At 40.2% G+C, this 13847-nt stretch overlaps 1 protein-coding gene across 11 annotated transcripts in view; it reads right to left on the bottom strand.

Annotated features, from left to right (window-relative positions):
* Enox1 (ecto-NOX disulfide-thiol exchanger 1) overlaps window positions 1–13847 on the bottom strand; it is a 674222-nt gene that overhangs the window by 122015 nt on the left and 538360 nt on the right. For all 11 annotated transcript variants that reach the window (XM_045145349.1, XM_045145350.1, XM_045145345.1 and 8 more), the window contains 2 exons: window positions 9817–9923; window positions 5999–6116 (listed from right to left, as the gene is read on the bottom strand). In XM_045145349.1, coding sequence (XP_045001284.1) covers window positions 5999–6116; window positions 9817–9923 — 225 coding nt within the window. The remainder of the gene's footprint in view (window positions 1–5998; window positions 6117–9816; window positions 9924–13847) is intronic.

Genomic DNA, 13847 nt, shown 5'->3' on the forward strand with positions numbered 1-13847 from the left:
ACAACTTGCTTTTCCAGGCTTGTACTCAATAGTGATGCCCTGCCTCAGGGTCTGCTGCTGTGGGGAACTTGGACACTGACTTCCAACTGAGCCCTCCTACTTTATATATTGGAATGTTCTTGTTCTCTCATACTATGAGCCCTTACAGTTCTAGAAGGAAGCCATCTTCAATTAGCTGTAAGAGACTGGTCTGGCACCTATTTAACCCTGTTCTGTGCCTGGATGATATGGGGCCCACAGTGACCCTCTTCTGAGGCTTGGACCTTGATTAGAAATCCTGCATGGCACCTGCTAGGGTTTTTCAGAAGTACTGTATGCAGGAAATACATGACCAAAGATAGTCCTGGAACTCACATAAACTAAGGTGATAGCCAAAGACAGCCATATCATTAATATTACCTAACCTAAAGTATCCAGCCACATAAAAATCTATTCAGATTGAAATACTGCTAATTCTGACCAAACTTAAATACGTTCCTAGTTTGACTTGGCTGACTGAAAGATTTGAAAAGTCCTTGTATGACTTCCTAGTAAATTTTTTTCTTAAAAAAATCTGTACCTCTGTTAATTTTTATGGAGAACTGACAACCCAGAGGACATTTCATTATTACAAAAGCATTTGTTCCTGTAAAGAGCTCCAAGTTTAAGTGAGGTGAAATTAAAATCCAAGAGCATTTGTTTGTGTTGTATAGAATAGTTTAAAGGTTATCCATTAAGCAAGGACGTTTTAATTTCAATATTCTAAAATTTGTGTTCACTGAACAGTTACCAAATTTAAACATAAACCATATATTAGGTAATAATGGTCATGGTAGAACTATCTTGTAAAGCCAGTAGATTTAATTTACTGGCTTTACAAGATAGTTGTTGCTTATTATGCCTTTAGTAACGTAAAATGCCTATTTTCTTCAAAAGGCGTGACATGTTCTAGACAGGAGCGCCACGTCTAACCCTTTCAATCTGGATCCACAATGCCTTCAATGTGACAAGGTACTGTGCAAATGTATGTCGGTAATTAGAATGATTCCTGTTCACACTGACACTGAGCTTTACAAAAGTTCTACGCATTTTAGTGCGTGTATATGTGTGTGGCGTGCATGCTGTACTCACAAGTGTGGGGGTGCACATGCACATATGTGCATGTAGAGGACAGAAATTGACAGTGGGTGTCTTTCATGGTCACTTTATACTTTATTTACTGGGGCAGAGACTCTTGTTTGTCCCAGAGCTCACTGATTGGGCTAGCCATGCCCACCAGGCATTTATGGTGGGTGTTGAGGACCTCACACTTGTGAAGCCAACATTTTATCCATTGGGCCATCTCCTCAACCCCAAGTTCTAAGCATTCTGATGAAAGCATTTAAATATGCTTATTAATATATGCCATTTAAATTGAATCAGAGCAAATAATCTCAGTGTTCCCATCTTCCTCTTGAAGGAAAGACATAATAAAAACAAGGCAAATATGCTATTGAGGTCACAGACTTTTTAATTAGAGGGCCAGGTGCTAAAGGATGACCAAGACAATAAGAAGGTTAGTGCTCACTGTGTATTTGGCATTGGCCATAACAACAGAAGCACCTTAGCACCGTCCATGCACTGGCTCATTTAGCTCTCATGATACTAAAACTTACGGCCCTCTGCCACCCCAAGCCTTCTAATCTAGACAGGCTGGGCTTTTCTTCCTTGGGTACATCTGCTCCACCCCCGTGGTCCACTAGAAGGGAAGGAGGAAGTGAGGGGGAAGAGGACAGAGGAAGAAGGGAGGGAGGAAGAGGCAAGGGAATTCAGAAAGAAGAAGTTCTAGATTTCCAAGTCTGACTTCATCCCAATAGGAGGCTAAGCAGACTAAGCAAAAATGCATTTACATTTTTATCAAAACTTCTCTTCACAGGCTTCAGAGTAGGATGCTGGTCTTCTTAAGTGGATGCTTTGACGAATGTTGCCAGGGGGTTTTCAATTCATTGACAAAAATTCACTTATATTTTCCTCAATATCTTAGTTTTGCTCCAAAAAACACCTTTTCTGCCTTAAGATCAACAAATCATGAAATATGAACCAGTCATTGAGAATTATTTCATGGTTAGAATACTGTCAGAGAATTCTGGTTGAATACATGTTGTAAATCATTTTATGTGGCAAAAGGAAAAATATAATTAAATACTATTTTAAAATATTTATTGAGGGCTGGAGAGATGGTTTAGCGGTTAAGCGCTTGCCTGTGAAGCCTAAGGACCCCGGTTCGAGGCTCGGTTCCCCAGGTCCCACGTTAGCCAGATACACAAGGGGGCGCACGCGTCTGGAGTTCGTTTGCAGAGGCTGGAAGCCCTGGCGCGCCCATTCTCTCTCTCTCCCTCTATCTGTCTTTCTCTCTGTGTCTGTCACTCTCAAATAAATAAATAAAAAAAAAATAAAATATTTATTGATTTATTTATTTAGTATTGAGAGGGAGAGACAAAAAGTGTGCGTATGCCAGGACCTACTGTGGCTGAAAACAACTGCAGATGCATGTGCCACTTTGTGCATCTGACTTTACATGAGTACTGGGGAATCAAACCCAGGTTGTCAGACATTGCAAGTTGGTGCTTTTAACCCCTAAGACATCTCTCCCACCTACAGCTAAGTATTCCTTACAACCAGAAAAGCAGAGATGAATTGAAACATTTTGGTTGTTAAAAAAAATTAATCCCAAGGTATTAGACAATTCCTTACATAATCAACTGTGCCTTTTCTTTCATTTATTTATTTATTTATTTGAGAGAGAGAGGGAGGGAGGGAGGAAGAGAGAGAATGGGTGTGCCAGGGCCTGTAGCCACTGGAAACGAACTCCAGATGCATGCACCCCCTTGTGTATCTGCCTTATGTGGTTCCTGGGGAATTAAACCAGAGGCCTTTGGCTTTGCAGGCAAATGCCTTAGCCACTAAGCCTAACTGTGCCTTTTCTATATGAAGTCATTTCTCTTCATCTCCCTGGAAATAACCCCAGGAAGCAGCCTTAGTCCTAGTGGGGAGATGACAAGCCAAGCTTGGACTGAGTATTCATGAGGAGCATGAACCCACCATATCCTCCTGATACAGGCAGATGGTTCCCTAACAGATTTTCTTCCCTAAAACATGCAAGAATTTCTGGCTGGCTATTTCCCTAGGAGATATAGAGCAAAACTGCTCTGTTTCAGTAGAGAGAAACCAGGCAATGGGGCTTCTTCTGTCCTTGCATTTGGCAATTCCCATTAGCACAGCAGGGGGCTAGATTTTGAAGGACCAGCTCCCATATGGATGAGTGGCAGTTGCAAATTTGCACTTAAAAGTGAGTGGTGAGCTAGAGAGATAGTTTAGCTGTTACAAACTTTGCCTGCAAAGGCTGATCTCTCCAGATCCCACATAAGGCAGACATACAATGTAACACAAGGTGGCACATGCACACAAGCTGGCACACATGTCCGGCGGTTATCTGCAGTGGCAGGAGGCCCTGGCATGCTAATTTTTTTTCTCTTTCTCTCATAAAAAAAAGAAAAAAAAGTGAATGATGGGAAAGGTTTCTCACAGGCCTCGGACCTCTGTCCCTATGCTTCGTCCCTTCCTTTAAGTCCTTAGCAGACATTTGCCTGTGGTTTAGTCCAAAGACCAGATGGGAATTCTCACTGTCAGGCATGCCCATGAATGCCCACGGCTGAAAGAAAAACAACTGCCTGCTTTTTTGGCAGGGCGCAGGGCCCGGCAAAATAAAAATGGTGGGCTGCTTTCCTTCCCTTTAATCAGTTCTGTGCTCTCTGCCGAAACCACATGCTCCATCCTCTGGGCCAGCTCATTTGAAAAAGCATGAAAAGAACTTTGAACTGCCTGTGCCTGGCATTTGAACTCCATCTCTTTCACCTCTCCTTCATGCATGGAAGATAACATGCAATATGTTTGTTTGCTCATTAATTTTTCTGACCAAGTAACAGTCCTCGTACAAATTTTAAGTCTAGATTGTCCTTCATGGTCTCATCAGATACCTAGTAACTAAACAAGAGATATCTGGGAAAGGACTCTCCATTCAGACCTCCAGAAGCACTGCAGGTCTCTGGTGAGGGGACAGGTCCTTGCCATCTCCACAGATGCTTCTATAGCTGAGGTTGGTGCCAGGCCTGTGTGTGTATGCATGCTGCTGTGGCCTGTCAGAGCTCCTCCATGAAGGACCTGGTCAGTCATCTCTGTCTTAGTTTTATCTAAACTGAGACTATATACGTTTCTAAAAATGCGAAAAGTCACATATCTAGAAAAAGGTCCAGGTTCAAATCAGAATTTCTGCTTGAGTCCTGTTCTTTTACACCTCAGATACTGTACCTAACATTAAGGATAATAAGAACTATGTTTCAACTTCACAATGATAAAAGTTTTTTTGAAGAAAAATGTATATTGAGATCACATTGAATTTAAGAAAATTACACTTCACTCCTCTTTCTTTTGATGTATGAAAGCTTGTAAAACAGAAATGTAGAAATGCTGTGGGGACAGAGGTCTCCTAAACCAAATGGGTTTAGTTACAGACAAAAGGTATACAGCTCAAGGAAGTCACTGAGGCATGGCATTTACTTGCATGCTAAGCTTCTAAAGGCTTTGATGCTTCAGGGTAAAAGCCAAGTTTCCTAAGAAGTGGTTCTCCAGTCTCAGCTTTATCAGTCAGTATTCCCCAGAGGGCTACTGTCACAGAAAGCTGGCTCTCATTGCCCCACTCTGGAATGTGCTATTTCAGTAGGTCTTCAGACTGCAAGGTGAGAAGCTAAAGTCTGCCAACACAGCTGGACAGACTTGTCACACACCACTGTTTTCTATTCTGGTTTCATTCAATGCTTTAAAAAAATCATTTAGAATTCATTGTTTGTTCTGGGACCCATCTGACTTTGTCTAAGGTCATCATCTCTTGTATTTTCTTCAAGCTCACTGAGTACTCCTAAAAATCATTTACTGTCCTCCTAAAAACTGTCTGCATTCCCCTTCTGCCCATCCCCCAGGGAAAGGGAGGATACGAGCCTCTGAACCATGTTGGGTGGCTAAGGGTCACACAGTTGTTACCTCTATTCACATCATACACATGTGAATCTTCTCTCCTGAGTAGTGTGTATTGTCATTCTGCTATCAGTAAAATTGCAGAGAAAAGGGGGTCTTTCCTTCTCCCCCCTACACTTCTACCAACCAATAAGCTAAGGTCATCTATTCAAGCCACCTTCAATCTTTCTGTTACAAAGTCCAAGATGGTGTGTATTTTGTTTACTGGTATTTACACAAGACACATGAAACCTATTCCATGTCTAGTTTTCTTTCCTGGCAATGGTGATGACCGTGGGTTTTCCTAGGTTCTTCAGACCATATCCACCCCTCACACAAGCTATATTCCTTGATATCTCTAGTCTGAGTGGACATCTATCTCTCTTGCTTGTTTGAACTCTATGAAAGAACTTACATATAATTCAAGGGGAGTTTTAACTGGCATCTTAGATAAGAAAAGTACATAATACAGGTTCTCTTGAAGCTTCTCCCTTAACAACTCAAGGAGTGACATGACCTACTCAGTACTGCATGGCGCCCCTCTCTTGATTACAAGTTAGGTGATCTAAAATTTCATGAAAAAAGAGTCTAATTTTCCAGCATGTTGGCACAGAGGCTAGAAAGCTTCTTTAGGGATTAAACAATTTCTAAGTAAGAAGTACACAGAGTAAAACCAAATTTCATCTGCCATACTCTGGAAGAGGATTTTTATGGGAACAGGCAAGTATCCCTGAAGAAAGTGTAATGGCCCCAGATCCACATATGGAGAAACAACTGGAGCAATTTAAATCTCTATGCTCCTCAGAAGGAGTTGCAAGTTCTATTAATAAAATAGAGTCACTCAAAGATGAAGGTTTAGTGGAACTCAAATAAAAGTGAGTTATATGGCCATTTCCCTGTACTTATTCCCCACCTAAGATTCAGTGCTCATTCTGATACCTCCTGGGGACCTGGCAGTTGTCAGCATTACCTGATTCATCCACTCTCATTTTTTTGGTTGGGCTGTCACAATTCTCATCATCAGACATTTCCATTTCTTCCTCACGGCGGATGCCCATGAGCTGCTCACTTTGAGCATTCCGGAGCTCCTGAAAGCACAGAATACACAAAGGTCAAAGGCATGGTCACACATCATCAAACTGTCTCCTCATGGTCTCTGGGTATATTATGACTGGCATGTCAACATTTAGAATTTAAACCTTTTACTCAAATGTCACTTCACCTAATCTAGAATGAAGTTCTGAGGGAGAAGGCCAAAAGTTTTGGTATCAGACTTGAGATAAATCCCTGCTAACAAATGCCTCATTAGAAACTTTTTGATAATTTATTAAATTTCTCTTGAGTCTCAGTCTCCTTGTTTATAAGAAATGGAATAATAATCTATACCTACTAGGGCTGTTGTCAGGTTACATAGTTTACCTATTACGTAGACTAACTGCTGCTACCTGGCCGGTATATAGTAGGTATGTAATAACATGAGCATTTGAGGCTAGCAGCAGCCTTGTGTAGATGTAGGAAACTTTTTTCATATCTACTTGCTCAATTTGTTCATTGAAATGCTGTGGAGCTACTGGTTTTGAGTATGAAATGAGTCAATGCATATAAAGACATTATCATCATTTGGTATGCTGATCTGGTATAACTGACCACTGATATTTTCACATAAACCAAGTACCCCACTTGGGCATATATACCTGTTAGTGTGATTTGCTCACACATTCACACTATAAATCCATCACAATAGAGTGCTTTTCTCTTTGCAGTCCACACTATTATGTGCATAAGTTATAATTTTGTGGTCGTGGTGGTCTCAGCATTACTTTTAAGTCACAGGTCTTGGGACCATATCCTGTCTTTTCCACTGACTATGGCAGTGGCTATAATCAAGTTACAGAACTACTTTGAGTCTCTCACTCTCTACTCACTCATAAAGAGGGAGTGATATTAATGCAAGACTATTTGAATGCAATAGTGTACGTGGAAACCTGTTGTAAAAGGTAATGAATTAAACAATATATTTCTTACTACTGTGCCTAAAGCAGGTCATTGTAATTGTTTACATTAGTTATATATAATTATTTTATGACAGGCTGTATTTGTGAATTCTCATGCATTGTTCTTTTATATGTGCTATATTTTTTAAAAAAAAAACACTTAAAACAGAAAAAAGCATTCATTATTTCCCCTGTTTTAAATAGAAGTCTATAAATATAAAAAGGCAAGATAATTTTATATTCTATTAATTACAATAAAACTAAATGTCTGCATCAGTCTATTAGTGGCATAACTTTAAGGATAATTCTTTTGCTCACTCAATTGTATATAGCTGCCACTCTGGGTTTATATCTCTTTTTTTAGCTCACTGCAGCACGGAAATTACTTATTGATGGCGGCATTCCAATGGTTACCTCTCTTCTAAGAATCACCTTTGTGGAGGACAGGAAAATAGGAAGGCAGAGAGGCAAGGTCTAGAAAGCAATAGTTACAGGACAGGTCTGAGAGGCCACTGGCATGGCAGATCAGACCTCCTTAATTGACCGTGCTGCCAGAAAAAACAAGATGGTAATTCTGACTAGTGCAACACTATCAGGGCTTGGAAGTGGGTGCCACAAATTTCCAGATGATGAGCAGCTAATTTTTTATTGACAAAAAGCCCAACCCACTGAGGTGGTTTGAAAAATATTTGAAACAAGAAAAAGTCATATGTAAAGAAAAAATGAGGCTGAATGGTCCTGTTGTTTAGTTCAGCAATTAATGACAAACTATCATATGACAGTTGTTTTTGTGAAGAAGGTGGCAGGAATGAAAATCACTGGTGGGAGTGGAACCTAGGGTGTTTCCACAAGGTGCCTGTGGTTCAGCAGTAAATCACTAGTACATGCTAATGAATCTGCAGAGGTGTTGTAGATAATTAACAGATGCTATACACGGCAATGCAGGGAAAAAAACAAGCCAATTATCAAGCTTATATGCAACTGAGAAATCATCCACAATGTTAAATTACCAACCAGTATTTAATCAATTAAGCAACATGTAAAAGGGAAAAATCAAAGGTAATTGAGAGATCCGTTTCCTAATGTATCCCAAAAGACCCTTACAGGAGGAACTTTGAAGATGACATTCCATCTATACTCCTGGAGAATCCATTCTACCATCCCAGGCGAAGCAGGGAGAGCAAGCAGGCTTCCTCAGACCCAGGAGGGAAGCCTGACCTGTGTTGCTCCAGAATCAGTAGGGGTGGGGTCGAGAGGGATAAGGAAGGGACACTAAGCATGGCAGAGCAGTAGCTGATGTTTGCTGACAGTCACCCACTAAAAATGACCTTCTTTTATGTCTAGTAGAGTTTTCAAATTTAGTTGTCATGTTTCATTTTTTTATATGAATTTTTAAAATTCATAGACTCAACATGACCAAATCTGAATCACAGCTGACAGATTCCAATTTGACGTTTCTTAACATTCATGTTTATAATGCATCCTAAGCCGAGAGCTCTTGTTTTCTCCTGAAAAATCAACTTTGACTTGGGTCTCAATTCAGTGTGAAGGAGAATATGTGTGAAGTGCCCTTCCTTTGTTTGGAAACCCTTGAAAATTAAAGTGAAATCCTACCTCATTCTTACAGTCCTATAAAGGAACAGAACTATATCAATCACCAACCACCTTCTTAGGCCCCAGTGAGTACAACTTATAAATGCCCTTATCAACAACTGTCCTAGCATTTTAAGTGTCCCATTACTGTGAAGTTATTCCATATCCACCATAGTAACAGTGACAATAAAGTACCCATTTGGTATTCATGTGGATATTACAACTAGTGCCATTGGTATTCAATTGTAATTTAGCATTAGTTAATGAGCACTTAAAATGCTACACAAATGACTGATGTCACAGTACTTTGTGGTTCTTCAAACTCTTAATAAAACACTTATTTTATAAGTGTGAGCCAAAACATTAGATAAATAAACCTTACCTTCTATAAGTTTGTGATTTTGAAAGGGGGAATAGCTTTTAGAGAACCTTAATATTAACATGCTAGAAATGAAGAGGCATCCAAATGAAAAACATTATCTCACTGAGAAAAAAGGAATCAAAGGAAGACAATATACTTACTTTTAAATTACAGGTTCAAAGCGTACACTACACTGTGGAGTCAAAAATAACAGCTGGATGACCAATGATAATGACATATTTTGGTCTACCTAGGTAGCAAGGAAGGTTCTGGACTCTTTCCTTGGGAGTAGATACTCACTTCACACATGCATTGATGCTCAAGAGTGGACTCAGCTAGCCTGGGTTTTTACACCTCGTCGGAGGTTTGCTCTGGGGAGCAGCATGACAGAACCTCATGGCTAGCACAGGGGCTAAGGCATGGTTTATGAGACGACATGGATAGGAAGGCATACTTGCCATTTCAAACCCAAAGAGCAAGCTGTCATCATCACGCAGAACATTGGGAAAAATTCTGTACTTGAAAATCACTTTTCCACACTGGCTTATCCTTTTCTTCAACCCAATTTTAGGCCAAATGTCTTGGATTATTTCTGAATGAACTATGAAAGGGAAAAGAGTCTTTTCTCCCTAGTAGGGAAGAAAGAAAATGTTCTAAGTGTGAGGCCAGTTGCTTCTCTGGGCAAGGAAGAAATCAGAGCTGGATTTGGAGGGGACAATGATACAGGACAATGGCAGAAAGACTGCCCATTGTAAGAAAACCATCAAGGCTGTAGCCACACTATTCTCTGCCAGTCCAGCTGTGTGATGGTGGTAAAAAGGAAATAATAAAATCACCAACCTCAGAGTGCTTTCGCCAAATGTCTATGTTCTTGCGCTGAGCTTTCGAGAAATGGTCCCAAGCTTTTTGTCTGGTAGAAGCGTTGAAAACGGCCACAATCTGCTCAACTTTGGTGAACAAGGAAGTCAAACAAGACAAGTAATTTATGTTGTGATCACTATAGGGAAGCAAATCAAAGACACTAGGAGTCTATGGATGATGTCACAATAGAAACAACATCATCGATATCCATCCAATCTGTGCCTTCTGTACTTACATTTAGCAAGGTTGGGATGGCTCCATAACTTTAAAGGTTAAACAAATTCTAAACATTATTTGGGGGGAAAAGTTATGGACATCTACTTCCAGGCATTATTTAGTTCTTGCTTACAAATGTGATTTAGTAGATCTATAATATATACAATAAAGGTATGTGATAAACTCATGGCTGGCTAGGGTACAGTGACCAAGGCTGAAAGTGCTAAACATGCATCAATTCTTCTTTGGCCTCTATCTCAAGGATTCAAGAACAGATCTCTAAAGTCATTACTGTGTTGAGGCTCCAAAGTGGAGCCTCTAGAAGGTAACAAAAGCCACCGCCTCCACATTAGAACACATCAAAGCTCACCTGGGCAGCACCACTGGCACACAGGTCTCATTCCAATACCTTAGGGCACCCTCCATAGTCCATCAGAATGAAATGATCGTCCTTCCCCTGTTATTTCATGATTATGCTCACAAGCATCCCCTCAAGCTCTTAACCCACTTGAAGTTCTAATACTAACACCTTGACATCACTGAGCACTTCTGTTGTCTTCCAGGAATTGAGAAAAGTGGTATGATAAATGTTGAAGGGTTGTAAATGAATCCATATAGAGCAAGGGAAGGAATCTTAGCAGTAAGCAATAATGTGGGACCAACCAACTGTAGATTCAATATTATTTAAATTGTTCTTGTTCTAGTAAGCATGGGGTTAATAACACTAGAGCACTGAATTAATCACATGATTATATCTGATCTTCTAAATATTTACTTAGGAAGGCACAGTTAAAATTAGGTTCTCATGGCTGCCAACACTCCATCACATAGATCTTTCCTGATTCCCAAGGCTCTATTATGAAAAGGACATCAATTCTCTTCTGGATCTTTCTGTGTTCAAAGAATGTCATAGAGTAATAAAACAATCTCCATAGAAGGACAACATTCAGTACTATTGTCTTAAATGTTAGCAAACAAAATCAACAGGTATATGACAAAGTAGAGGAATATTTGATTACCATATTTTAGGTCATAAACTCAATTCATTAATTTATTACTTCAAAAGCACCTGGGATCTTATCAAGTACCAGACCCTTGATTGCTAGAAATATATAATTCAGATATGCTTCTTTCTTTTGATGAGATCTAAGTCTGGGGAGAAAGAAAAAGCAAGTAGATAATTAGTCTGTACTACAGGAGTATGGGCGACATGTTGGGGACAACATAAAGTGAAAGTAACTAGTAGGTAGATTAGAAAATGGATTGTCCCTTGAAGAAGCTAATGTTCTGCCAGACCTTTGTTGGCTAGCTTAGTGTGGCCTTTCTAGGCAGGAGCTGTGAAAGAAATTTACATGGAAGTAGGTAACTTAATAGGATGGTATTGTTTATATGTATGTAGAAGAACAGATTAATGGGGATGAAAAGGCCTAAGTGAGATCAGGGGAAGAGATTCAGTAAAGGAAAGGTAGAGGGAGGGCTAATCAAAATCTAAGAAGATATAAATAAGTCATAAGGAAACCTACTTTTTTGGACAATGGAACACACAGAAGCCATATGCTGTTACTAGGAAATTTTCAGTGTGGATGGGATATCTTCCAGTGAGTTGTTGGCCAGGGAGGCCCCTGATGCCCCCAAAACATTACAGACCATGGCCGAGGTCCTTGGTTTTGCACCAGAAATAGATGGCAAGACCCTATTACTGAAGACTCCACATACTTGGGCTCCAAGTTCACTGAGTAATTCTGCAGGAGCTGAGCTGATAACCTCCTCCATGTATACCAGATGACAGAAAGCTGGAAAAAGCCACACTGCCATGCTGTCCAAGGGGAGAGATACCACCAGTGAAGATATTCAACAGTGGACACTGCAAGCCTTATAGTTGGCCAGACAGGCTAAATGAGCCAATGGGTGCAATAGTTGCACGTGAGTTATGGGGGAAACCAACCACCCTCTAATTGGACTGGAGGTCTGCTCCATGGGAGGGAATACATTCCTGATACTGAAAACCTACAACAAGGGTAGTCATGGGCCCTAGGGGTGTCAGGTCTGCTGTTGTCTGCCTAAATATATACTATGCTCACCAAACTCTCCAGTAAGTACTTCTTTTAATGTTCATACCCACGTATTAATGCTACTCTCACTTCTGGTTACAGAACCTTCTCTTTTCAGATGGCAGTGACCTTGGGATGACGCAAAGGGCACTATGGTGTGGAGAAGATATGACAGAGGAGTGCTCAGCACTAAAATATCTCTATCACACTTTCCAAGGCTTAGGGCCCATTGTGGAAGAGGTGGCAGAAAGAATGTAAGAGCCGAAGGAAGGGTAGGAATCCTTACAGTGTGCTGCTCCAGACACAAAATGGCCTAGATATCCATGACCTCACAATGCCTTACACTACCTACACAAGACCATCATAATAGGAGGAAAAGATCATAACATCAAAATAAAAGAGAGACAGATTGAGAGGGGGAGGGGATATGCTAGACAGTGGAGTTTCAAAGAGGAAAGTTGGGGGAGGGAGGGAATTACCATGGGATATTGTTTACAATCATGTAAGTTGTCAACAAAAACAATGAAAGTAGTTGGTAGGGAGGACTAAAGTCAGGTGAGAAGATAAAGAAGGACTAGGTAAATGGGGGTGAAGGGGGGGTGATAAGAGGGGACAAAAGGGTGTAATTCCTGGTTGTGTATTTGATAATGTTGTCAGGAAAGCTGTAGTCCACTTTAATTGTCCTGAATGAAAGTAAATGAAGGGTGGAGTGATCAGTCATCTGTCAGGAAGTGGTAACAGGACAGGCAGCTGACCTGCTTTGTGAATGCAAGGAGGAAGAAGGAGGCCAGGATGACTCAAGCTTGGAAGAACATCAGAGACTCAGAGAACACACACAGATGGAGGTCTGTGATGGAAGACATGGAATTTGCTCTGGGACACACTGAGCTTGAGAGTGGCTGAAGGCCACCCAAATGTAGCTGAAATATGGCTAGTGTTCAGAAAGAAGTCAGCATGTTAAGAGATGTGCCCCAAATCCTCTAGGCTATTCTAAATTCTTTGTAATAGCATTCTCTTCAATATGGTAATTAATTAAAAGCAAAATAAATGTGATTTAACTTAGTATTTTCTTAGGAAGTTTTATAGTTTCCCCCACATAACACAGATCCAAATGCCAGAAAAATACAAATGGTACAAATCAGCTGCCCTTGGAAAACCACTCTCAGTCTATTTCTATTCTAGAGACTCCTCCTTGAGCTATATATTTACCTTATGAATGAAAGTTCTCAGGCTTACCAAAGAGCCTAAAAAGAGAACATAACTTCATGATCATTAGGGGAAAACCACTTCAAATAGTAACTCCTAATGACTGTGATTCAAAGGCAGCATGATTTTAAAATTTGGAGTCAGAATGACATTGGTACTGATGTAACAGGTGTTGTCTCTCTGGGACAACAAAGAGGAGGACCACTAATTATACCAGCACTTATTATTACTTCTCTGAAGTAATTCATACTGCCCATTCTGTGCACAGCAAAGCCATAAGCAATTAGTAACTAAAGAATATCCTAAACACTACTCATAGAAAATGGTAAATAAAAGGTAGGATAGGATTGGTATTTTTTCAAAAGAGCAGCTTATGAAGTGATGCTATAGGTAGAACAAATTCAGATCACACCTCACCCAAAGCTTTTTAACCTTAGACGTCTATTGGGCTGTAAGGCTCCATGGGACTCTATATCAGATCAAAAGCTTAAATTCTGTACCATTTACATATTTAAAATTTATATTTACATATTTTAA

Source organism: Jaculus jaculus, chromosome 3 (assembly GCF_020740685.1).
Source record: "Jaculus jaculus isolate mJacJac1 chromosome 3, mJacJac1.mat.Y.cur, whole genome shotgun sequence".
NCBI lineage: Eukaryota > Metazoa > Chordata > Mammalia > Rodentia > Dipodidae > Jaculus > Jaculus jaculus.